This window comes from Giraffa tippelskirchi, chromosome 5 (assembly GCF_054371585.1).
Source record: "Giraffa tippelskirchi isolate mGirTip1 chromosome 5, T2T-mGirTip1v1.2.pri, whole genome shotgun sequence".
In the NCBI taxonomy this organism is placed as follows: Eukaryota; Metazoa; Chordata; class Mammalia; order Artiodactyla; family Giraffidae; genus Giraffa; species Giraffa tippelskirchi.
The window spans coordinates 49,563,916-49,589,638 of NC_137279.1; the positions used below are offsets into that span (position 1 = coordinate 49,563,916).

Sequence of the window (25,723 nt, forward strand, 5' to 3'; positions counted from 1 at the left end):
GAAAACACTGTGAGCATGTAAGTTACTTGGCTTACTATAGACCTAGAGAAAGGTTGATTTTTAATATATTCTGCCTAGACTTAGGCAAGCATTTTTTACATTTTTTCTTATACATTTCTTAAGGCTGACGTGTCACACTTAAATTATACCTAGTTTTGCACTTTTGTAATTAAGGATCATCTATATCTTTCAGTGCCATCATGTGTTGATGACAAGAACTGTGCCTAAGAATATATTTGAATTTTATTTTTGTTTAAGGAAGAAGAAATCTATATAATTCAAAGTAGTCATTTGGGATTGGCTGTGCATTAATTTAAATGATGCTGCAACTGCTTAACACCTTTATGGAGCCCTAAAGAAAACTATCAAAGCCAGATTGAGCGAGCAAACAAGTACATCATGCTTTATATGTAGATTTGGTTCTGAATTTCTATTAGTTCCAAAAATCAGATTCACTTGCTACCATTGAGAATCTACAAACTTGCCTGTTAAATTTTTTTCCTCGAATTCAAGCCCTTTCTCCATCTTGACTATCACCAATACTGTCAGCCCAATGCCCTCATCCCTATCCTGGAACACAGCAGTCAGTTCCAAACTTGTCTCCCAGCATCCACTCAGCTCTCCTCAGAAGCAGCCAAAGCGATGCTTTTAAAATGAAGAAATGGTCAGGTTATCCCCAACTAAAGTCTTATGTCTCTCAGGACAAATTCAGAACTCTTCTACAAGACCTACACAGCCGTGCGTGATCTGGCCTCCCCTACCGTTTCTCCATCCTGCTCCTTAAGTCTCCAGGGTGTTTGCACACTCAGTGCCCTCTATGTTCCCTCTCCCTTTACTTTGGTAACTCCTGATGATCCTGCAGATTTTACCTTCAGCATCACTGTCTGAAGGTATCTTCAGAAAGGAAGATAATCTTTGACCACAACTGTCCTCTCCAGGCCCTCACATGCCTCCTCCATCCAGCACTTGGTCACATTTGCAATTTTGTATCTCTTCTGACTCCATCCTGGCCTCTTGGGTCCATTAGGTGGGGCACTGTTGCTGGTTTTGCTCACCATTTTATTTCCAGGCCCTGCTAAAGTGCCTTTCATAGGCACCAAATATTTGTGGAATAAATGAACAGTAAGAGTTTCAAAGGAGTTCTAAGCAACATTTGTGTCCCTGGAGTAAAAGTAGGGTCCTTCATGATGATTGCTTTGAAAGATGAGACATACTCACTTGAATGTACAAATACTGATTAAGGAGTTGCCTTTAAACCTATCACATTATCATTAGTCCTAACTAAAAGGTCAGGCCAATATAACAGGCATTATATGGTGGTGAATAAATGGTGGACTGAGTCCTAGATATGAGTCCTGGGCATCATTTATTAGCTATGTGACTGTCAACCACTACCTAAATTTTGTAATCTTTAAAATAATAACAGTCCCTAACTTATATGGCAGTTGTAAGGATTAAATCTATAATGCCTGTAATACTTCAACAATTAGGGTCTCTTAAGAGTTTCAGAGCAGTACAGACCACTCTTTGAGGATCCTATATTAAAAATTGTTAGAGTACTTAAATATTTATAGATTTTTTAACTGTTCACTGGAGAAAAGAGAACATAATGTAAATGCAATAATAAAATTAATAAGCTAATTACAAGATATGCTTTAAATGTGATCCTTAATGGACTGTTAAGTTTAAATGATATGCCTCTCAGTTGTGAATGTATTTATATTATCTCATTTGGCCTTGTCACAAGTCTAAATGTGAAGGAAGCTGTGATTGTGAGACCTCCTGGCCAACCCCATAGTAGGCCCCAAGCATGATGTATAATACAAAGCAAGCACTGAAAATAAGACCTAATGTTGATCATCCCATTTTTGGTTTCAGACAGTTGTCAAGGGTTCAGAAGTCATCTGCTACTAAAGCCTGAACTATATCCTGGTTGCTTGTAATAGTGGATTTGCTACTCTGAAAACTACAGGCCACTCAACACCTCTATGAAAATCAGGGTAACGGGCATGTACAATCGCTGAAGTTTTCAGTGTAGTTCACAGTCTTCTAGTAATCATGAAGACATGAGTCCTGTGGAATTCCCTGGTAGTCCAGTCCTGGGGAATTTCCTGGTGGGCCCTCGCTTTCACTGCCAAGGTCCCAGGTTTGATCCCTGATTTGGGAACTAATATCCCATAAGCCATGCCAAGGCATGTGTGCTGAGTCACTTCAGTTGTGTCTGACTCTTTGCAACCCTATGGACTCTTAAGCCCACCAGGCTCCTCTGTCCATGGGGATTCTCCAGGCAAGAATACTGGAGTGGGTTGCCATGCCCTCCTCCAAGGAATCTTCCCAACCCAGGAATCTAACCCACGTCTCTTGTCTCCTGCACTGCCACCTGGGAAGCCCCATGCCAAGGCATATTCAAATTTAAAAAAATTCCATTAAAAAAAAAGAAACACCTGAGTCCTGGCCCCCAACCCTGGTTTCTCATGCACTGCCTCCAAAGCACAATTTACAAAAAAACCTCACCTGTGATTACCTCATATACAGAGTTTCCTTTTGCCTTTAGAAGCTTAAAAACCCTCAAAATAACAAGACAATAATTTATCTCAGAAAAACTTGAAAACAATAATTTGCATACATCCTTATCATATAAATTGGGAAGAAGGAATCTCCTGGAACCAAAAGATTCATGTTACCAAACTTTGAACAAGCTGGACAGACTTTTAACCAAGTTAAACTTAGTACAGTGGCCTCCAGATATAACAATGACTGGCTTTAGGAACTACATTTGCAGAAACTTCTTGTAGAAATGTTTTTCATGGCCACAAAATATGTGCTGAGCAGTTATGGAGTGAAGTGCTGTACTAAGAGCTGTCTAAAGAACAGAACTCATTTAAATAGAATTAACAATGAAACGTTTGTGGGAAACATTTAATAATAATAAACTAAAGTTGCACAGAAGTACAATTAACAAGTGCTAAGGGTAATGCTGCAGTGACTGAAGTAACAGGTACAAAATCAGGATGAGAGGAAGTTATAGCCTTCAGCAAGAGGGAGGTCTAGAATGTTTTGAAAGAGAGAGGTTATGCATTTGCTTCCAAAACTGAAAGAAATGGCTTTGAGACAGAGACATATATTGTGGATGGGTGAAATTAAGAAGATGTGTGTAACTGTCCTATAGGCTATCAATGTCAGTTACCTAGAAGGGTAACCAAAAGCTCTTTATAATTTGACAGCAACTGAAAGCTACTACAGGTTTTAAGAGAGTAGTTTTTTAAAAGCTGAGAAAATAGAGGCAGGGGTCTCAAATAATCTGGATGCAGAATCACTGGAACTATGAAGGAGCGTAAATATGTGAGGCCCGATTTTAAAAGGAGTAAATCTTGACGATAGGAGGAGGGTTGAAGGAGCTGGGTTAACATAAGTTTAAGGTTATTAGCCTTTGGAGGAGCCATATGAAGACAGCAGCTGTCAAGCACAAGGGGAAATTGAGTCAAACTGAGGAGTTCTTGTGAAAATAATGAGTTCTAAGAAACTAATTCGAAAAAATTACAACAGGGCTGGTAAGAAAGAACAGATAAGGGGACCAAAATGAATATGCATATTTGGAGATGTGTTGGTAAAAATAAATGCCAGAACTCCTAGGTGGTGTGTACTATGAAGAAAGAACAGGCCATGGGCAACAGGGGAGGAGGCTTCACAGGTGAGAGATGACTCAAGACCATTATCAAGCTTAACATGGATGAGTCCTTAACATGGAAGCCAGAAAGGACGGTATTCCGATGTGCGTCCCCCTGTCAGTCATGGTTCCTCTCAGCTCACCCTGAATCCTCTCAGACTCAAGAGTTACCAAAGGCAGAAAAGATGTGTTCCTCCCATGAGTCCAGCTTTGAAACAATGTCTTCAGAGAGAGAAGAACAGGTTTCAAAATTCTGACCCTGGGAGTTAGGGTCAGAGATGCCTCCTCCAACCTTGTTGGGATCGGGCAGGCAGTTCACATCTACGTCCAGAGGCGGCTGGGGCTTCAGATATTTTGCTTCAGTTTCACAAGCAGAGTGGTGGAGGAACAGCTCCGGCCTGGCTGAGGATTGAAAGGGTTTCCCACTCTGACGACGTGACTTGGCGCGCCTGTTCTGGAACCACACCTGGAAGAGGGAAGAGAGAAACTGCTTTTGATTGGAGTCCTCATGCTACTTTTACCTTCATAGTTCATTGTAAGTTCCAGTTAACATGCCCTGGCTCCCTGCTGTGGAACCTTATGGTTTTCACAAAACACTTCACAAAATCAGAGCACCTGGCTTTCTCGACCTCATCATTCCCAGGTGCAAAACTGCAGTAATACCTAGTTCTTTATATAGGGACATCTTTATTACTTTATATAGGGACATTTGCAATGAAAAAATGAGGCCACAGCAACAGCAGCACTTGGAATTTTAGGGGAAAAAAATGCCACTGTGCCTTAAAAGAATCTGGAGAATCAATTTTCAAAAGTGTACTCCCTTGTCAAATTATTTAAGGAGGCATTTTTCTCAGTGGACTTTATTCACTTGGGTGAATAAAATTTTTGCCAGTTCCCCACAAATACCAGAGGACTTGTCCTGCTTAGGAAGCTTCTGTGCCAGCTGTTGAAACGGACAGATGCATTCCACCAAAGATGAAGCAAAACAAGTCCACTCTCTCCCAGTGTGAAAATCAGGGCTCCTACTTAGAACTGCTCTTAGGTACAGACCACGGTGCTACAGACCAGGCAAAAAAAGCAGGCTTCTTATGACCACCAAGCTCTAGGGTTCTGATCTAAATTACTTTAGGCAATAAACACACCTTGCACTAAACTTTTCAAACCGTGACAAGAAACTCCATATGTTTCAGGCTTTACCCCCAAGACACATCCTTTACAACCCACATTCCAAATCCAACACCTGCCAAGTAAGTGGCCTAGAGGCCCGGGGGGCAACTTGGTGAGCCAGCAGGGGGAAACACCAACTGCACCTCATCTGCCCCCTCTTCCTGGATAAGGAAAAAAGTGTGAAAATACTCCCTATTATCTTCCTGCTGAGGATTTATTTTCTGATCATTTCAAGAGACCAGCTAGCCTCCCGGGAGGAGCCCTTATAATCAGCAATGAGAGACAGAAGTCATTGAGTGTGAGCCTGAATTATTTCCTTCAAGCCTCACGATCACAGTAGGCAACAGACACCGATTTTAAAGCCTAGGACACTGAGGCTCAAGGGAAATAACTTGCCCAACGTCAAGTAGGTGGCACCGGCGAACTCGCCAGCCCGCCGCGGGCCGCTCACCTGGATCCTGGACTCGGGGAGCAAGGTGAGCGCGGCCAGGCGCTCACGCAGGTGGATGTCGGGGTACATGGTTCGGCGGAAGACGAGCTCCAGCAGCTGCAGCTGCTCGGGCCTGAACGACGTGCGCTTGCGGCGCTGCGACGCCGACGAGACGGCCGCGCCTTTAGGGGGCGCAGGCGGGCCCAGACCGGCGGGGGGCGGTGCGGCGGGCCCGGGACCCCTCCCGAGAAAGCCGGCGAAGGCTACCGGGGCCCCGAGCTCCGGACCGGAGCCCGAGGGGCGCGCGAGGAGCAGGCCAGAGGCGGGGTTCGCGGGCGGCAGGAACGCCCCGCCGGGGTGGGCGGGCAGGTAGGCGGGGGGCGCGGCGATCTCCTCGAACTGGAGCTGGCTGGACTCCGCTGCGGCCATCGCTGCCCGACTCCAGTGCACCGCCGGGAGGGGCACGGCCTTTAGTTATACTGGCCCCGGGGACGAGGGCGGGAGCCCGGGGTGGCGGTGCGATCAAAGCGGTGGACGCGGGGAGGCCCGTGTCTCTTTGGGGTGCGAGCCCGCCCCCCACCCCGCCAGACGCCGGTGGGGAATAATCGCTTCCGCTGCCCGTGGGATGGAGGGAGGGAGGCGTGAACTTGGGCCTGGGCCCCCTCCGCCCCCTCCCCCGTCCATCTGTCCGGCCAGCCCCACTGCCGCCACCGCAATCAACATCCCCCAGAGCAGGTCTGCCCCGGAGAGCAGGGCTTTAGGCGCCTGAGTGCGTGGGCAGAGTGGGGCAGAACCGCCCTCTCCGAGGGCCAGGCCCCCACGCAGGGCAGCGAGGGGCCAGTCGCCTATCTCTCCCATGGCCAGGCAGAGAGCCTTGCCCGCTGCCCTGTCTATAGTCATCAAAGGTATTTATTTACGCCCCCTGCTATGTGCTAGACCCAGCACCAGGTTGGTCAAACAGCCCAGCCCCTGTCCTCCTCAGACCTCCTTAACAAATCCTGAATCAGAAGGAGGGGGTGCAGATAAAGGGACCTCAAAGAGAGGCAGTGAACTCACCTTGGAGGGGAGGAGACCTTTTGTCTGAAATGTCCCAGTGGGCCTAGGACTAAGGGTACCCTAGACACATTAGAGTTAGGAATGTGCCTTTCTAGATTCAGTTATTGACTCCTGATCTGGCCTCTCTGGAGATACCCTGCAATGCTCAAGGCTCCTCTTAGCTGGAAGGGAGAAGAGAAAGGGGCACCCCGAAGTTTCCTCTCCCTCTTGCCTCTGCCCTCTGGGCCTCATTTAAGATTCCTATTTTATTATTTGACTGTGGTTACTGTTCCTGTACCTGCCTTCCCTCCTAGATTGTAAAGGCTTAGGGAGCAGGAACCACTTCTCTTGATCAAGTCTGTCGAGTGTCTGCTTTGTATGTCTACTGCTATGTATGTATAAGGCACCATGCTAGAATCTCAGTGGAGGTCTGTAGAAGTGGATGCCGCTGAACTGATTTATCGAAACTCATGGTACAGAATGGAAGCAGCTCCACCACAGTGCAGTCTTCAGAAGAGGAGCACAGAGACCCGGCTCTTCTTGCTCCCAGAACCTGAGCCCTGATTTCACCAGGACCACATACTGTCATTGGCTCCAAGGGGTCTCTGAGCTAGAAGGATCTTTTAGGCCACAGCCCCTGCCTGTCTCCATCCATTCTAGAATGCTCAGAGACAACCTCAGGAAGAGCTTGGATATTTTCATCCTGAGTGGACCCTGTTGAAGGTGTCAAAGCAGAAAGGATTCTTTTTTTTTTTAACTTTTTGGTTGCACCTGCGCAACTTTTTACTTTCTCTACCAGGGATTGAACCCTCAACCCCTGCAATGGAAGCATGGAGTCCTAACCACTGGTCTGCCAGGGAAGTCCCCAGAAAGGATTATTGGGGCTGCTGCAAATAGGAGCCCTGTGCTTGATTCTCTCCCTGTGGGTGTGGGGGTGGAAGATGGGGTCTGGGACACAGTCCCAGAGGCTCTTGCAGGCAGTCTGACCATTCTTACAACCTGCTTGCTCCTCCATCGACCCCACAGCACCCCTCTTTCTCTTCCCCTCTCCTCCTTCCTTCTTATTCCTTAGCCCGGTCATTGGGGTTTTCAGACATAGGCTGCATGGGATGGGAGGTCAGACCCTTTTATTTTACTCTTGCCTTCATTCTTTCATTAATTCAAAAACCATTTATGAAGTGTCACTGTACTAGACTGTGCTTTGCATATGTACCTGTGAAGTCGATATTCCTATCCCAGTTTTACAGATCAAGAAGTACTCCACAGTCTAGAGGCCCAGATGACTCCAAAGCCACTATGCTAAGCCGTTCTCCAGACATGACCCCTGGGCCCCCTGCTGATCTTCCCAGCCGCCCTCAGAGGGGGGTGAAGCCCCTGGCCCTCTCCCATTTCAGGGTTGTTCTCTTCCAGGCACGTTGGGCCCTCTGGGTTCCCAGGCACAGGCGATAGAGGTGATGGAGCCAGATCCACTGCTGCTATTGCTTCACTCTGGCACTGTTAGGCCAGCCACGCAAGGAAAGCAGACCTTGGCTTGGCTGCTGGCTGCGGGCTGCCAGCTGAGGTCTAACAGCCAGATATCCCAGCAATCCAGAAACTCTCCGCAGAGGTCGAGTCATCGGAATTCTCTAGCTTATGTGAAAATCCCCCCTAGTCCGGTGCCCAGGCCTCATTCCTCTGCTGCTGTCTGCTCACCTGTGAGGGGCCCTCCCCCTACCCGCAAGCCTGCCTGTTTTACAGTGGGCCTGGAAAATGGACCTGCAGGGACAAATGGAGTGCCTGGTGACAATCTGATGAAGGAATCTAAACCTATAAGACAGTCTTCTCTCTGTCTTTTAAACTAGTGGTAGAAAATTGCAGTGTTCAATTTGTGGCTTGATAATCCTCCAAACTGACTAAACAAGCATTATCTTCTTATGACTTTTCCTAAGAGTCTACGAGAGTCTGTGGAATTAGAATCCTCGATGTTGAAATAAGATTTCAGCCTTTCTCCTTCTCTCCTGCTTTTGCCCTAAAATGAAGTTTTAATGGCATGTGCTTGTATATCCCTACAAAATAACTTCATTGAGGAGACGGTGCTGCAAACCCAGGGTTGGAAATTGGAATCAAGTATTAGAGATGGAGACTTTATTGTATACCCTTCGGTGCTGTTTTTTTTATTTCTTTAATCATGTGCCTGTATTGTTATCAGTATATTTTTAAAATTTAGTTTTTTGATGACTAAATATGCTATGTTATTCTGAGTTGGGGCGTTAGAAAAGAAAAAAGAACATTAGTGGAAAAACTGGTAAAATCGAATTTTTTTTAGCAAACTAACTTTTAAAAACTGAAGCAAAGAATGCAGGGGTATGTATCTGGAAAGAGATGTTACTTCGCGGTAGGAATGGATTTCCCAGTTCTCTTGGATTTTCATTGACTAAAATCGGTAAGCTGTAAGTGTCTAGAGGGTCTCTGCAAAGCTCTGAGGTGTTCATTCACTTGAAAGTTATTTTCTGCTTCTCCTTTGTTTGACAAACACCTATAAAATCATAAGTGAGTGAAAGTCGCTCAGTTGTGTCCAACTCCTTGCAATCCTGTGGACTGCACCCCACCAGACTCCTCTGTCCATGGAATTCTGCAGGCCAGAATATAGATTGGATAGCCATTCCCTTCTCCTTCACCAGAGGATCTTCCCAACCCAGGGATCGAACCCAGGTCTCCCACATTGCAGGCAGGTTCTTTATCATCTGAGCCACCAGAAAAGTCTCAAAATCATGAGTGGTTTTCACTAAATCCAAGTTTTAGATTCCTTACTCAGTTTTAGATTCCTTACCATGCTGCAAGCACACAGTGAATATTCGTTCTTTCTCCTATACCTGTTCTCCAAATGCAAAGTGGAAAGAGCTCGATCCTTGGCAATATCTTAAAAAACAACTATTGCAAGTGATTTTCCCAAAGCAGATTATCTGTGAAATTTAAGTACATTTTAAATAAGCTCTGTAAAGTACTTGTTTCTATCAAAGGAAGTCAGTTTACCAGTTTCAGAATAGCAGACAAGTTCAGGGTTAGCTGAAGAGGAGGCTCACTGAGATCAGGGGCCTGATTCCCCCTCGCCAATACCTGGGCTCTGCTCACCACTTGATGTGCTGAGAATTTGGGGCCATTATTTTATTCGGCTTGTCAGGAACGCCTATTGAAATAGACACAGGGAAGGGCAAGATGAAATAGCAGACAATTTTCAAGGCTATTTCCTGTATTAAGAGGGAAGTCTGGTAAAATACAAGTGAAAATGCAATAGAAAAGCAGTGTGGAGAGAAAACATTATTCTCCAGAGCCACACTGGCTCTGAGGCCGCCGGGGCTGGGGAGGATGGAGCCATTCGGGGTCACCGTCCCGTTCTGCTTGCTCCACGTTTCCCACCACGGTTCCTGTCACCGACTCCCCCAAACTTCACAGAGGCCTGCCTTTCCTCTCCAAGTGCTAAGTACTCTCTTCCCCTCTGGGCTGCCCTCAAACCTGGCCCTGGAGCCCCGGCTGTTTATTAAAGAGAGAGCCAGGAAAAGGCAGCCCAGGGGAGTCGATGGCTCTGCTTTCACCTTGAGATCCCAGAGCTGTTGGCCCCTTTGATCCTGGCCTCGCTTTGATTTCATCTCCTCGGCTGCCCAGGCCTCTTCAGGTTTCTGAAGTTTATTTCAGAACCAGTGGTTACAAGAGATCGAAAGACAACTCCCACCCCCACCCCCGCAAAGCTATCAATGTGCCAGGAAAGTGATAAAATGTTAAGAAGCTTTTTTGTTGTTGTTGAGTCAGCGTCATATAAATTCAAATAACAAACACAAAACAGATTTGGAACCTAGCCTGTTGAGCTTTTTGAAAGGATGATTCCTTTTCGTCTTTCAAGGATTTTTACCCAAAAGCCTCTGAGCAGGAAAGGCTCTTCTGGATGTCTTTCAGGATCCTGATTCCCATAGCTGAGAAATAAAGTTAAAAGAACATGTCAACCTCAGAGAAAGGAAACCATAAATTTTCCAAGTTTATGTCTACACACTTGTAAAGAAAAACTGAAACAACTAGCAGAGTATTTTGTCCTCACACCCACATTTGTCTGACGTTTCTTTCTACAACATACCTACTGAGCACTTTAAATAGGGCTGGTGCCACCGAGGAACTGGATTTTTAATTTTATTTCCATTCAATTGATTTAAAATCAAGTAGACACACGTGGCTAGCGGCTGTTGTATTTAAGCTCTATATCATCCAAAAATCACCCTTCTTTGATCTTTTTTTTCATATAAAGTTTTTTATTTGGTAAGTGCTAGGTTTTGTAACTTAGGTTTTGAAAATTTCCACATTTGTCCACAATCTGTATGTCTGTGCTCCCCTTTGTTTTGATTCTATTTATTTTTAATTGAAATATAGTTGATATTTTTTATTGATGTATGCTGCTGCTGCTAAGTCGCTTCAGTCGTGTCTGACTCTGTGCAGCCCCATAGATGGCAGCCCACCAGGCTCTCCCGTCCCTGGGATTCTCCAGGCAAGAACACTGGAGTGGGTTGCCATTTCCTTCTCCAATGCATGAAAGGGAAAAGTGAAAGTGAAGTCGCTCAGTCATGTCCGACTCTTCGCAACCCCATGGACTGTAGCCTACCAGGCTCTTCTGTCCATGGGATTTTCCAGGCAAGAGTACTGGAGTGGGGTGCCATTGCCTTCTCCGTTATTGATGTATAGTTGATTTATATTGTGTTAGTTTCAAGTGTACAGCAAAGTGATTCAGTTTTGTATGTTTAAATTTAGTTACATATGTAAATATATATATATGCTTTTCCAGGTTCTTTTCCCTTATAGGCTATTACAAAATATTGAATATAGTTCCCTGTGTTATACACCAGGACCTTGTTGGTTAACTATTTTATGTATATTAATGTGTACATGTTAATCTCAGACTTCTAATGTATCCCTCCCCCCTCTTTCCCCTGTGGTAACCGTAGGTTTGTTTTCTATGTCTCTGGGTCTATTTCTGTTTTGTAAATAAGTTCATTTGTATAATTTGTTTAGATTCCACCTGTAACCAGTATCATATGATATTTGTTTTTCTCTGACTTACTTCACTTAGTATGATAATCTCTAGATCCATGATAATTTTTTTTTTTTTTTGGTCGTGCCTTGAAGCAGTTTCCCAACCAGGGATTGAACCTGGGCCATGGCAGTGAAAGCCCAGAATCCTAACCACCTAACCAAGGAACTCCCCAATGGTAATTTTTTATACTTAGATACAAAAAGGTATTCAGCTGATGCAAACTCATACACTAGATTTGAATTCTAGAATCTCATTTTTAATGTTTAAACAGAACTCTGGATCAGCAAAATGATTACCACATTTTCCAGCCAGATGTCTCATACAGATTTGTCTAAGCAGCATGTGAAGCACTCCTGTAGCATTCATGAATGGTCTTTCTCCGAAGTGACAGTGTGCTGATTGAAGCCTTATGATACCATGAGTTTCTTCAATATTGTCATTTGACTTAAATTCCATTTCATTTTGATCATTCTGTTCTCTTCTAAATAGGTAATGAAATTTAGCTTCAGAATTCCCTGATTCTCTGTGGAGTGTGACATGGTATTGAATTAATGCATATCATATGTCTTGCACAAAGTTAAACTGAACCAGGACAAGTAAAGAGAGAGGTATTAGGAGAACACAGAATCTGCCAATACCTGTCTTTTCTGCCCCCAAATAATTTATTTATGTGTTAGCAGATACCCGAAGTAATCTAAGATCAGTTCTGGACTCTGTCCCAGCCAGCATGTACTGGGTCTGAATTTCCAGTACATTGTCTTTTACTGGATATATTATAAGCCTGTAATAGATGGGGCTTCTCGGGTGGTTCTAGTGATAAAAAATCTGCCTACCAACATAGGAGATGTGAGAGGCGGGTTCAATCCCTGGGTCAAGAAAATTCCCTAGTGGAGGGCACAGCAACCAACTCCAGTATTCTTGCCTGGAGAATCCCCATGGACAGAGGAGCCTGGAGGGCTACAATCCATAGGGTTGCACAGAGTCAGACACGACTGACGTGACTTAACACACACACACGCTGTAACAGATGAGAAATTCTGTGCAAGCAAAATACCACCTAAAGTTAGTCTAATCAATCACAGATTCTTAGTGGATATAAGATATAATAAGGCAATTTCAGGGCCTCCCGGGTGGCTTAAGTGGTAAAGAATCTGCCTGCCTATGCAGGAGACACATGAGATGTGGGTTCAATCCCTGGGTTGGAAAGATCCCCTGGAGGAAGAAATAGCAACCCACTCCAGTATTCTTGCCTGAAAAATCCCATGGACTGGCAGGCTGCAGTCCACGGGGTCGCAAGGAATCGGACGTGACTGAACATGCACACACACGTAAGGCTCTTTCAAACAGATCCTAGTCCATTTTAGTGTGCACCAAGAAGGGTGATTTTTAAATAAACAGATCCACTCTTTCAGACAGTTGGGCATTTAGCTTTTCACAGTCTCAGCATTCAGACTCCTTTGGAAGAGAAAGTAACCTTGACCTCCCCTTCTTTCAGACAGCACTCCCATGCTTGGGGGCCAGCTCTGCTCCAGACACCAAGTTGTAGAACCATGAGGGAGATGTCCTTACTGCTGGGCCTTCTGCTTTCCAGCTTGGCTTCTTGGGCCGGTGGCCATCCTGCATGAATGAAGCCCACCCCATGCAGCTGAAGCACCACTCTAAGGCCCCAGCCATAGACCCAGACTCAGCCCACTCCCTTTTATTGCCCAAAATACACTTGCCCTGGTTTATCACTAGTACATAGTGCCAAAGCAGGTCGTGCTTTTAATTTGGTGGCTTATTCTAGGATTATTTAAACTCATTCACAATGAGACTTTGGCTTCTACATACTATTTCCTATTAAAAGGAAAGAAAATGCTCCTTTGCAAAATGGCTCATTCTAGGCCTAGAACAGCAAATGTATGAGTCTGAAATATTTAGTCATATCTGAAAATGACAAAACTACGAAGCACGACCGAGGGAGCCCTCATAGGAGATAATCTGAAGAAGCTCTTGCTGGCCAAACACTAGGACAGTTTGAGCATCAGTAAGAACCCTGAAAGCAAAACCAAAAAGTCAAAAGCAGAATGCTAAAAGCAATATACCTATCAAGCATATTAAAAATCCTTTATTTCATAATGATCACAAAAAAACAAAAATGGATCATCTTTGGAAAAATCCTTCATTCTGTAGAAAAGCAAGTATTTATCCTGTCTTTTCTGTATGACTGCAACTCCTGGGAAACAAACTCTTGATCAAGAAAAAATCTCTCCTTATAGAGGTATTTTCCTAATACATGAAGAAGAAATGATAGAATATTCCCGTTTGCAACTTCTAATGAAATAGTGGACCTAAGCAGTGGTCATCATAGCTGCTAACTGTACTTTCTTCAGAAATGCACATCACCACCTATAACTCATTCTCACCAAAATTTAGAACCAGAATCTCATCCAGTTATTAGAACTTCCTAATGGTTCAAAAGAAGTACAGGGAACAGGCGCAGTCTCACAAGGGTACTCTCTCAAAACCCAGACTGTGGAAAATTCTGCAGGACAAACTGACTGCTGCTTCATTAAATAAATTGCAGAGAGAGAGAAAATACCTGAAGAATAAACAAGACCGAAGAGATGTATCAACCCAGTGCAACATTTAGGTCCTGGTGCCAACAAACCATCTGTAAAAATTCGTTTCAAAAACAAGGCAGGACATTTAAACAGTAGATAGGAGATGATATTAGGGAATTGCTGTTAACATCTTTTTCATTGTGGTGATTTTGTGTTCTATTTTTTAAAGATTCATTGTCTTTTAGAGATATATGGAAACACTGGCAGATGAAATAAGATATTTAGGGGTCATCTATTTTGGGGGTTGGGAGAAAAGAGGGAAAATATAGCAGAAACAGGATTGGGTATGAATTGATAACAGTTGAAGTTATGTCGTGATCATTCACGATGTTGTTGTCTCTACTTTTGTAAATGTCTGAGATTTTTTCCAGAATAAAAAGTTTTTAAAAGCAATAGGCAGTATTTTTGAAAGAAGAGGAAGATAGATGCTGGGCCTGAGGACAAAAATATCACTTTGGAGCAGCAGGGTCTGCTGGCCTAGGGGTGGCACTTGCTTTATGAACCCAGAGGAGAGCAGAGTCACTGCTTTAAGAGCTGGGGCCAGAGGAAGCGGGGTGGTGCTGGAGATGAGCAGGGTCTGTAGCTGGGTCTTTCCTCTAGGGAATCTGCCACAAGCCAGGCTGTGCAAATCACAGCCAGCAGTCAGTACCTACTGCACAACCATGATACTGCCATGCTACCGCATCAAATGAAGGGACACTGGCAGGGACGTGGGAGGAGGAGAGGATGTGGGGGAGAGCTGAAGGCAGGCTTGGTGGGCTTAGTGGTGCAGAAACAGTTCCTGGGTGAAGAGTGGCTGGGCTGAGCCTCGCAGACGGTTGTCAGGCTTTAGGAAGGCTGAGAGAAGGACTTTGGGAGAAGAGGGTACGAACCAGGTACGAATGCAGGAATAAGCAAGGGCCTGTCAGGGAGCTTGGATCCTCAGCACCAGGTATCAGCCTGGGGACAGGGACTTGGAAGAAGAGCTAATACACCAGAGGGAAGAAAATCAAGCTTCTCATTCCGCTGCTCTTGAGGAAATTTTTCTTCTGCAAACAGTTCTTCACCCAGAAGGCTCCTTTTTCTTCCCCATCATCCTGCGCAAGTTTCTGGGGCCTCTGAGCTGAGTTCTGGGGCATCCCCCAGAATTTGTCTCATCTGTTGTTAAGTCTTGGCCAGAGGAGAAGTTGCCGGAAGTCATGCCCACCGTGGTGGCAGAGAGCCAGTGAGAGGGCAGCTTGGGACTGTTCCATGCAAAGAGACTCCTCAGCTGCAGCCACAGCCCTAAGATGTCCTTGAGCGGGGCTTACGAAAACAGCCCACTACAGGATGGCCCCTCTCCAACCTCAGGCACTAGGGGTGGGTGTGCCTTGGGGTGCACGCTGCCTGGGGACCCTCACCTTCCTGCGCTCCTGGGCCTGGGCCCAAGGGCAGGAGCAGGGGTATAGGTGATGCGGAACCTCTCCCGGAGGTGCCGAGCTCAGGAGCCCACCCTGGGAACTTTCTAGAACAGAAAAGACCGCTTCAGCCTGCTGCCAGTTCTCCACATCGTCCCTGTGGGCCTAGCGGAGGGCTTATCAGAGGCGGCCCAGCCTGGAGCTCCCTGTGTGAAGACCGTGCAAACTTGATCTCATGGAGCCTCGGCTCCCTGGGGTGAAGGGTGACCCAAGAAGGGGACAAGCCCAGGAGGCCCCAGGGGGTTGGAATCAGAGCCAGGCTGACCCAATCCAGAGCCTGTGCCACCTGTTCCCCCTCAGGCCATCCCCCCGCCCCACAGCCTCTCAGATCTGCTCATCTCTCCTCCTCCTTCTCTGGAGTAACTTGGTTCCTCCTCCTGATACTTATTCCAGATCCCACCCCCACCCACTGCCAGACTGGGTTCCAGTCCTCCTCCCCCCAAGCCTGCCCCAGCTGCCACTGTTGCCTGGTTGTGTATGTGGGGCTCTCCAACCAATTCCTGTGAATCCTGGTTTCTGCAGAAGTCAAATGTAAACCACAGAAAAGAGAAAAGACACAGAAATAAATCTATCAGAGGTCAGCCATGATCAACTCATTCATATAAAACTTTTTCTTTGTAGCCATGTGTGTGGGTGTGTGTATTTATACATATATCTATATAATTTTATGTATAGTTTTATGTAGTCAAATCTTGTTTCCTTAGCCAGACTATAATTGCTTTGTTTGATATTACTGTGCCCCCTCTATGTGCCTAGCACACTGTAAAAATCTGTCATGGGCTGGAAAGAAATCACAATCTAAAATCTGTGCATGTGCCCATCTGTTCAGGAAGGGAAGCTGAGTGGGAGAGAGAGGTTTTCACACTTTACCTTACAGACTTTAACGGTTGTATCTTGATTGTACAGCAAGCGATCTCAAACTCTTGTAATCTTCTGGGTGTTCTAGGTTTGCAAGGACTCAGGCAATGCCCAAGGATGGATGCCCCCAGGGAAATTCCTAGATTCCCAGTTCTGGGATGACCCCACTTTCCTGGGGTCAGTCTTGCTTTGGAAGCATCTGATACTGACTCTGCATGAGCCTCTTGATGAGGGCGAAAGAGGAGAGTGAAAAAAACAACTTAAAACTCAGCATTAAAGAAACTTAAGATCATGGCATCTGGTCCCATCACTTCATGGCAAAGAGAAGGGGAAAGAGTGGAAACAGTGAAACATTTTATTTTCTTGGGCTCCCAAATCACTGTAGATAGTGACTTCAGCCATGAAATTAAAAGACATTGGCTGCTTGTAAGAAAAGCTATGACAAACCTAGACAGGGTATTAAAAAGCAGAGACATCACTTTGCCAGCAAAGGTCCATATCGTCAAAGCTATGGTTTTTCCAGTAGTCATGTATGAATGTGAGAGTGGGACCATAAAGAAGGCTGAGCACCAAAGAATCAATGCTTTCAAATTGTGGTGCCAGAGAAGACTCTTGAGAGTCCCTTGGACAGCAAAGATACCAAACCAGTCGATCCTAAAGAAGATCAACCCTGAATATTCATTGGAAGGACTGATGCTGAAGCTGAAGCTCCAATACTTTGGCCACCTGATGTGAAGAGCTGACTTATTAGAAAAGAGAAAAGACCTTGACGCTGGGAAAGATGGTGGGCAAGAGGAGAAGCAGGCGACAGAGGATGAGATGGTTGAATGGCATCACTGACTCAATGGACGTGAGTTTGAGCAAGCTCTGGGAGACAGTGAAGGACAGGGAAACCTGACGTGCTGCAGTTAATGGGGTCGTAAAAGGTCCACAGGACTTAGCAACTTAACAACAACAACAACAACAAAGATGTTCTGCAAGCCTTTAGATTAGGAGAGCTTCAGAAACTTGAGCACACCTCTCCTTCTTCTGTGACCAGAAAGGAATGAGGGTGAGTAGAGAGCGTGGCTGAGTGTGTATCTCTTACTTGGGGTCCATGAGCCACCTTAAGTCTGTGGGCTGAAGGGTTGGAGTCTGCAGGGACTTGGATGAGGAGGGGCTGACTGAGCTGTTTGGGAAACACCCATCTTAGACTCTAAAAGGTCACTCCCTGTGTTAGCCCCAGCTTTTCCTCAAAACAAGAATCAGTTCCGGAATATTACTGGCTGTGTTTGAGTGTATTTGACATCCTGGAGCCAGATGGGGTGACACTCTGGTTCGCAGTCCATCTTCATGACTGCTCCCTCCTTCCCACACAGTCACTAAAGTTCCTAACCTGAGCTAGGTGGCCTTGGGTTCTGTCTCAGGTAGAAGTGTGGTGTGAACACCCAAAAGGAGTGCTGAGCCCGCCCAAGACCAAAGCACCTGCTCCCAGTCCTCCTGTCTGCATGTTGCCTGGGATGCCTGAGTAAACATCCACCTGCCCTGGGAGACTGGCAGAGCTGAATCTGACTTATTCTCCCTCAACACCAGCCTGATATCCAGCACATAGTGGAGACTCAGTGCACTTTTCATTATGATAAACACCTAGCAGGCCAGGGCGCCTTGGGAGCTGGCACACTGCACAAGCTCGGGGGTCCTGCCCGCTCTGGGTCAGGTTACCAGCCCCAGGAAGGGTGCAGATTCACTTTAGTCTTGATTAGTCGTTGGACCCTGGGCAAGGGCTTTAATGTCTCCAGGCTTTGGTTTTCTCCTCTGCAAAATGTGCCCGCGGAGAGTAGAGGCACTTCCCTCCCCCGCCACCCCTTCCCCACCTCCCAAGAAGGCTTTTTTTTCCAGCTGCACCGAGGTCATAGTTGCAGCATGTGGGATCTAGTTCCCTGACCAGGAATTGAACCTAGATCCCCTGCACTGGGAGCCTGGAGTCTTGACCACTGGACTACCAGGGAAGTCCCCCAAGAAGGCTTTTTAAGCTGGGTAGCCCATGCCATGTGCACACCTCGGCTGACATGGCAACAAACACTCAAAAGACTGCCCATGGAGCCTCTGGCTGGTCCTTAGGACATTACTGGTAGTGCTGCAGACTGAGTGAGGCAGAGGGACCCTGCGCACTCACTTCGGCTCTGCCCACGCGCCCTCCCACCCTCCCTGACCTCCACTGCTGGGTCTCTCACATCTCACATGCTGCTTTGCAGTGTTTTTTCAGGTGTTCTCATCTCGGCTCCCACCTGGCCTGTGAGCTCCCAGAGGGGCAGGTCCCCTGGTGTCTGCTGTGCTCTGGGGCTAGCTCCAATGTGGCTGCACGGGCAGTGGTTGTACGAGGCTGGGGCCTTCGGCTCCTGAGGGTACAAAAGTAAGGGGGTGCAGCACCCACCCCAGATGCCGAGACACGAGAAGACACAGGAGGCTGTCCAAGCCATAGCCACTGTCTGGTCCACCATCTCTTTCTGGAAGACTCAGTGGGGTTTCTTTCAGCGCCTGCAGGTTTCTGTCAACTGACTTATCTCAAGAGGAACTAGAGGGCTGGGGGACGAGGAGAGGGGGGCAACTGACAGCTTCTTCCAGAGCCTCAGTTTTGCCAGCAGTGAAATGGGGAAAGTGGTACCTGCCTCCTACCTTCTTCCTGGGGGTTCTTTGATAGTCGAAACTTTTCACTGTTAAAAGGCTCAGATGAAAGGCACTGATGGGATGAAAGGATCTTGGGGCCATATTAAATTTCTCCACAGTTTCTGAAGCCTGAGAGGAGCGGCTGGAGGAAGTGGTCAGCTGACAGGTACTTGTGAAGAAGCCCAGAAGGTGATGCTGGGCAGAATTAGCATGCCAATCAGCCACACCTAGGGCGTGAGGGCAGCAGGGAGCGGAGCCCTTATCTGGGGCAAAACCTGTCATTTTCCTGAAGAGGGGGGTTGGGACAATGTGCTGAGGGAGATGGGCAAAGCCCAGACAGGCAAAGCCTTGGGCAAGCCCTCCCCTCTCTGGGCCTCAGTTTCCTAAGGTGCAAAAGGAGGAAACTGAGGAGAGAAGTAGCCCCCAAACTGGGCCGTATTCACACTGTGATGTCACCTCCAGGGGACACCTTTAAAACCCTGACTCCAGACTGTACTTCAGATGGAATAAACCTGAGCCTCTGAGGTGGAACCCTGGCATCAGAAGTTTTTAAAGCTACTGGTTGATTCCAACATGCAGCCCAGTTCAAGCTCTGGAATAAAGGATTTCCAGGATTCTAAGGTTCTCTGAGCGTAACTTTCCCACCACTCAAGGAGTCTCTGAGGGATTCTGTGAGGTATTTGAAAATTTAGCTCACATATCTGAGTCTTTTGGAGCCCTCTCTGTGCGCAGAACTCAGTTATTAATTTATTTCCAACCACGTCTCAAATATAAAATTTTTCTAGTGTTCTTTTTAGTCAGGTTATTTTTCTTCCTCAAAATTTTTTTTTTAAAAAACAGAGGACCTCCCTGGTGATCCATTGGTTAAGACTCTGTGTTTCCAATGCAAGGGAGCATGGATTTGATCCCTGGTGGGGAGCTAAGATCCCCCATGCCTTGTGGTGTAACCAAAAAAAAAAAAAAAAAAATTTAATTTAAATTTTAAAAAAAAGAAAAGTTGCAAGGAGGGAGGAGCAATATAGGGGTACAACAATGAGAAATACAAACAGGTGTAAAATATGCTACAAGGTAGATAACCAATGGGCTTCCCTGGTAGCTCAGATGGTAAAGAATCTGCCTGCAATGCAGGAGACCCCAGTTCAATTCCTAGGTCGGGAAGAAGACCTTGTCCACTGGAGAAGGTTCAGGCTAGCCATTCCAGTATTCTTGCCTGAAGAATTCCATGGACACAGGAGCCTGGCAGGCTACAGTCCATGGGGTCGCAAAGAGTCAGACATGATTGAGCAACTAAGCACAGCACAGCACAGATAACTAATAAGAACCTACTGCATAGCACAGGGAACTCTACCCAATACTCTGTAATGACCTATATAGGAATAGAATCTAAAAAAGAGTGGATATATGTATACATATAACTGATTCACTCTGCTGTACAGCAGAAACTAACACAACACTATAAATCAACTATACTGAATAAAAATTAATTTAAAAAATAAAGTGGAGTGACATACTTTGGATCTTGAAAAAAAATAAAAATAAGCTACAAGGTTATATTGTACAACATGGGGAATATAGCCAATATTTTATAGTAATTAAATGGAGTATAACCTTTTAAAAATTATAAATAACTCTATTGTACTTCTGTAAAATATAATATACAACTCGACTTCAATTTAAAAGAAAAAGTTTAGTCATTAATTAATTTAATTTTAAAAACCAGAGTTGCACCCACTAGACTATTTGAGTTTTCAATCTCCTGTCGTTTTTCCTGACCCTCTTTGGTGGAAACCTCCGTGAGCAGTGGGATGGGCTCCAAAAGCCAGCAGCCAGCAGAGAGAGAGCAAGAATGATAGACTCTCCAGGCATCACCAGTAGGAGGGTTTCTGCCTGATGCCAGCTCCTCTCCCCCTCTCTGCCACAAGGACTCCATCCCCACCCAGCAGAAACTTTACAGGGCAGGGACTGGTTTCAGGGTCTCACCGAGTCCCTTGAGGGGGCTCTGGACCTGCCCCAGGGTCGTGGGTGCAGAGAGCGAAACTGTAGTGTCTGAAGGTGATGAGGATCCTTTGTTTGGCCTAACTTTAGTCAGATTCCTGAAACTTCTCCTGGGTTCATCTGTGCACTTGAATCCAGTTTTAGCAAGAACCCTGGGCTTCCCTTGTAGCTCAGCCAGTAAAGAATCTGCCTGCAGTGCAGGAGACCCGGGTTTGATCCCTGAGTTGGGAAGATCCCCTGGAAAAGGAAATGGCAACACACTCCAGTATCCTTGCCTGGAAAAATCTCATGAACACAGGAGCCTGGTGGGCTGCAGTCCCTGGGGTGGCAAAGAGTTGGGCATGACTGAGCGACTAACACTTACTTACTTACTTACTGCTATGTTAGTTTAGCAAGAACCCCCCACCCTCCATGTCTGATCAGGTTCCTCATCCTTCACAAGCCCCAGGTGATGTCTGGTCACCCTGGCCTGTCTTCAGCAAGAATCTTGTTAGCTTGATTAGCCAAAATACCCCTTTCCCCTGATGTAATTTTAGTAAATTTCCATCCACTGATTCCCATACTGCTCCTTGCCTAAGCTGTATTTGGAGCTGAGACCAATCTCTCTCCCTCCCTTGCAAAATTTGATCATCATGGTCCCCATTATCTATCAAGATGTTCCTGAATAGAGTTGACTTTACCATCTTTAACAAGTAGTATGAATACATTTTTTTTCTTTAACATACAGGCTGTTCAGAGGGGACAGGACCTCGGAGGTGTGCCCATGACCGCACACTGTCCAGGGGCCTCTGGACTCACAGCAGCCCGCAGGCTGTCACCCCAGACATCACAGGAAATGAACAAAGAGCTAGCGCTGTGTTTGGAGTTGCAGGGACCAGAGGGGACAGACAGAGGTGGCCAGATATCCAGTGGATTTTTCATCTGTACCAAGTTCTCTGGCCCTTGGTCTCTCGTATGCTAAGATCACTGCCTGCCCCCTTTGCTGACCCAGACACTCCCCCAACCCACTGTCTGAAGCTCTGTAGCAGTCCCTGAGTTTCATCCTGGTTGTACATCATGTCTACCGCAAGGCCTGGCAGAGAGGAAGCAGCAGCCCTCAGCCCCACCCTTCTGTTTGGAGATGCAGCCGTGGTTTTATTAGACTGCTGATAACAACCCGTGGGACACAATATGTTGTTGTTGTTTAGTTGCTAAGTTGTGTCCAACTCTTTGCAACACCATGGACTGTAGTCTGCCAGGCTCCTCTGTCCTTGGATTCTCCAGGCAAGAATACTGAAATATGTTGGCATTTCCTTCTCCAAGGGATCTTCGTGACCCAGAGATCAAACCCAAGTCTCCCGCATTGTAGGCAGGTTCTTTACCACTGTGCCACCTGGGAAGCCATGAGACACAATACACTGTCCTTTTATTGCAAATCTTTTCATAGCCTCTGACCAATAGCGTACTTCATGTGCATGCATGCTTCAGTCGTGTCCAACTCTATGCGACCCTATGGACTGTAGCCCGTCAGGCTCCTCTGTCCATGGGATTCTCCAGGGCAGGGTTGCCATGCCCTCCTCCAGAGGATCTTCCCGACCAGGGATTGAACCTGTATCTCTTACGTACTCCAGGTAGACCCACATTAAACCCTCTTATGAGACTTCGCTCTCATGCATATCTACTTAGAAACAGAGATTCAGTACAATCCAGTTAGGCCCTCTTCAGCCCCACTTAAAGGAGGAGGAAGAAGTCAGTATCCCTACTAGGCCAGAACCTTTTCTAGCTACCATGCACCTATTACCTTAATCCATTCCTCAATAATCCACTCTTCTTGTGCCTTTTCTCCCATTTTTCTTTTCTTTTTTTTTTTCTGTTGCCTTTTCTCTCATTTTACAGATGAGGAAACCAGGGCTCCAAGAAGGTAGATGACCAACCCAAGATCCCACAGCTTGTATGTGGTGGGGATGGATCTGCCTACACCTCCAAGCTCCATGCAGTTCCCACTACCATCCTGCAGCTGGTACTCCCCTGGAGATGATGAGAAAGCCAGAGCCTTCTTCCTCAGCTGCCCTGCCCTCTTTCATCCATCTAGGAACAGCTAGGCGTCAAGCAGATCTCTCACAGGAACTCAAAAGGGACTGAGGCTTGAGATGGCAACCCTGTCTTTTGGACAACCACTCACGACAAAACAGATGTTCCCTGACTTTTCTGGAACCTGTGCTCTGCCCAGTGTGCCCTCGCTCCAGTTCTTTCTCAGCACATTCACCCCAGAAGTTTAGGATTTCTGAACCCCCGACGTCCCTCATGAGTGTGGCCCCGAGCCCCCCACCCTGACACAAATTTCAGGGGAAGCATGCTGGCCTCCAGCCCTGACTCATTCAGAGGCGTTCCAGGGGTACCTACCATCAGCCCAGCACTGTCTCAGGCACTGGGAACACAGCAGTGCACCAAACAGCAAAACTCCTGGCCCCCAGGGGCTTCTAATTGAGAGGAGACAGATAATAAGCAAAATAAGTGATTGATTAGATATGAATTTGGGACGGTGTAACTACATAGTTTGGTAGAATTGGTATAAAGAGTAGGGAAGGAAGATAGGGTGGGACATCTCTGGAGGTCCAGTGGCTAAGACTCCATGCTCCCAATGCAGGGGGGCCAGGTTCGATCCTTGGTCAGGGAACTAGATCCCACATGCTGCAACTAAGACCCGGTGCGGCCAAACAAATAATTTTTTTTTTTTAAAGAAGGAAGACACTGTGAAGCAGACTGGTCAGGGAAGTCTGAAACAAACACTGAAGGTGATGGCTGTGAGTGTTTGGAAGGCAAAAGCTAATGCAAAGGCCCTAGGGAGGCAGTGTGGCTGGTAGGTTGCAGGAATCCTAAGTCTAGTGTACGCAGTAGGGGAAACAGTAGGAAAACAGATGAGGGAGGAGATGGGCCCACATTAGGTCGTAGATGGAGTAATGACTTTGGCTTTTCCTGGGAATCCAAGCCCTGGAAGGCTTTGTTCAAAAGAGGGGCTTTGTAACCATAGCTGACACTAACTGAGTTTTCTGTGCTGAATTCTGCATTCAATGCTTTCTATTCTTTATCTCTCTTCACTTTCACAGCCTCCCTATGTGGTAAATACAGTTATTGTGACCATTTATTTTAAGGAGTGAAATTCACATAACCTAAAATTAACCACTTCAAAGTATACAGTACAGTGACATTTAGTATATATACAATATTGTGCAACCATTGCTTCTATTTCCAAAGGATTTCATCACTCCCCGGGGGAGATATCGTGTCCACTAAGCAGTTACTCCTCCTCCTCTCCTCCCCTAGCCTCTGGTAGCCATCAGTCTACTTTCTTTTTCTATGCACTTGGTTATTCTGGATATTTTATAGAATCCAAATCATTCAGTATGTGATCTTTTGAATTTGACTTCTTTCACTTCAGTGTAATACTTTAGAGGTTTGTCTAGCTTTGTGGCATGTATGAGCACTACATTCCTTTCTCACGGCTGGAAAATATCCCATTGTATGGTTATCACTAGTTATTTCATAGATGAAGAGACTTAGGTTTGGGCACAGGGCCAAATAACTTACTCAAGACCTCCTTACCCAAGCTGCTTAAGTGGCCTGGCCTGGACCCAAGCCTAGGTCTGCCTGACACCACAGTCTAACCTCCTCACCATGGCAACGCTCCATCACTCCCTTCTCAACTCGGAAACATTTATAACCTACAGCAGAACGATGCATGGTCTCCTGTCATTCACCCCACCCCATACACCATCCCTGCCAGCCACACAGTGTGGCATTCAGGATCTTAGTTTCCCCACCAGGGATGGAGACCACGCTCGCGGACATCATATTAATAAGTATTTAAGTATTTGATGTTGCAAACTATAAATTCTTACCACTGAACTGCCGGGGAAGTGCCTCCTCTCATTCTTGATCAGCGTTTGCAGATGTTTGGCTTCCAGAGGACAGGAGCTGTGACCAGCATTCTGCCCTTCCCTCAGCACATGCTGGACTCAGAGAAAGTGCAGGAAATATGGACTGGGTGATAACTTAACCCCTTTACAGTTGATCTGATTACAAACCAGCACCAGCAGAAGCTTGGCTGGATAAATTATGGTACATTCATAATATAGAACATGATGCAACCACTGAAAATTGTGTTGTGATATAACATTTATTATCATGAGAAAATGATATATAGCCCCCTCCACCACAAAGGGGGAAAAGCAAGCTGTGTGACAGAAGTATGGAAAATATATCATTTTCTGAAGATAAAAAGCACACATACACATATAAATTCACAGAAAAATTTCTGGTGGGGCATCTTTGAAAATATTAATGCTGCTTCTTTTAAGATAATGAGATCATAGGTTGTATTCACTTATTATATATGGGGGGAAATACTCCAGTAAATCCATTAGTTTAAAAATCCATCAGTCAGATGTATTCACTCCCCAAAGAAGCTACATCAAAGGTCGCTTGCTGCCCTGATCCCTAGTTCTTGGTAAGGCACAGAAAGGCCCCTCTCAGCAGTTTTCAAAGCTCTTCCCAGACTGAGAGGAGGAAGAGGCCAGAGTGGTAGAGTGTGAGATGGGGGGGATTGAGTCCATAGGGAGGGGTGGTGGGTCAGCTGCGCTGGGGGACTTTGGGTCAAGTACAGGCTTCCCTGGTAGCTCAGCTGGTAAAGAATCCATATGCAATGCAGGAGACACCAATTTGATTCCTGCATTGGGAAGATCCGCTGGAGAAGAAATATGCCACCCACTTCAGTATTCTTGGGCTTCCCTGATAGCTCAGCTGGTAAAGAATCTGCCTGCAATGCGGAGACCTTGGTTTGATCCCTGGGTTGGG

At 46.2% G+C, this 25,723-nt stretch overlaps 2 protein-coding genes and 1 long non-coding RNA gene across 7 annotated transcripts in view; 1 reads left to right on the forward strand and 2 right to left on the reverse strand.

The window, feature by feature from the left end:
• The window catches only part of LIN9 (lin-9 DREAM MuvB core complex component), an 87,894-nt gene extending 87,414 nt beyond the window's left edge, over positions 1-480 (forward strand). For all 4 annotated transcript variants that reach the window (XR_014054027.1, XR_014054028.1, XM_081491474.1 and 1 more), the window contains one exon: positions 259-480. The gene's annotated coding sequence lies outside the window, so the exon portion shown is untranslated. The remainder of the gene's footprint in view (positions 1-258) is intronic.
• Positions 481-2,905: 2,425 nt separating this feature from the next.
• Positions 2,906-8,557, reverse strand: MIXL1 (Mix paired-like homeobox). 2 transcript variants are annotated; one of them, XM_081491481.1, is made up of 2 exons: positions 5,286-8,557; positions 2,906-4,133 (listed from the first exon to the last, which is right to left on the reverse strand). In XM_081491481.1, exons 1-2 carry the CDS (start codon positions 5,691-5,693, stop codon positions 3,828-3,830), a joined length of 714 nt encoding a protein of 237 aa, XP_081347607.1. In that variant the 5' UTR covers positions 5,694-8,557; the 3' UTR covers positions 2,906-3,827. The 2 variants fall into 2 exon arrangements, with proteins under 2 accessions (XP_081347607.1, XP_081347606.1); XM_081491480.1 differs by having other exon boundaries at positions 2,906-4,157.
• Positions 8,558-11,648: 3,091 nt separating this feature from the next.
• LOC145506553 (uncharacterized) lies at positions 11,649-24,896 on the reverse strand. The gene is made up of 3 exons (XR_014054029.1): positions 24,769-24,896; positions 23,273-23,349; positions 11,649-11,875 (listed from the first exon to the last, which is right to left on the reverse strand). It is a non-coding gene; the product is annotated as an uncharacterized LOC145506553 (long non-coding RNA).
• Positions 24,897-25,723: the final 827 nt, after the last annotated feature.

What these genes read in the sequence shown, in the direction of transcription:
- MIXL1 (XM_081491480.1), bottom strand. Translation starts at nt 5,693, where the DNA reads ATGGCCGCAGCGGAGTCCAGCCAGCTCCAGTTCGAGGAGATCGCCGCG. An exon ending in TCCCCGAGTCCAGGATCCAG is followed by an intron (nt 4,158 to 5,285) that starts GTGAGCGGCCCG and finishes TCCAATCAAAAG; the next exon opens with CAGTTTCTCTCTTCCCTCTT.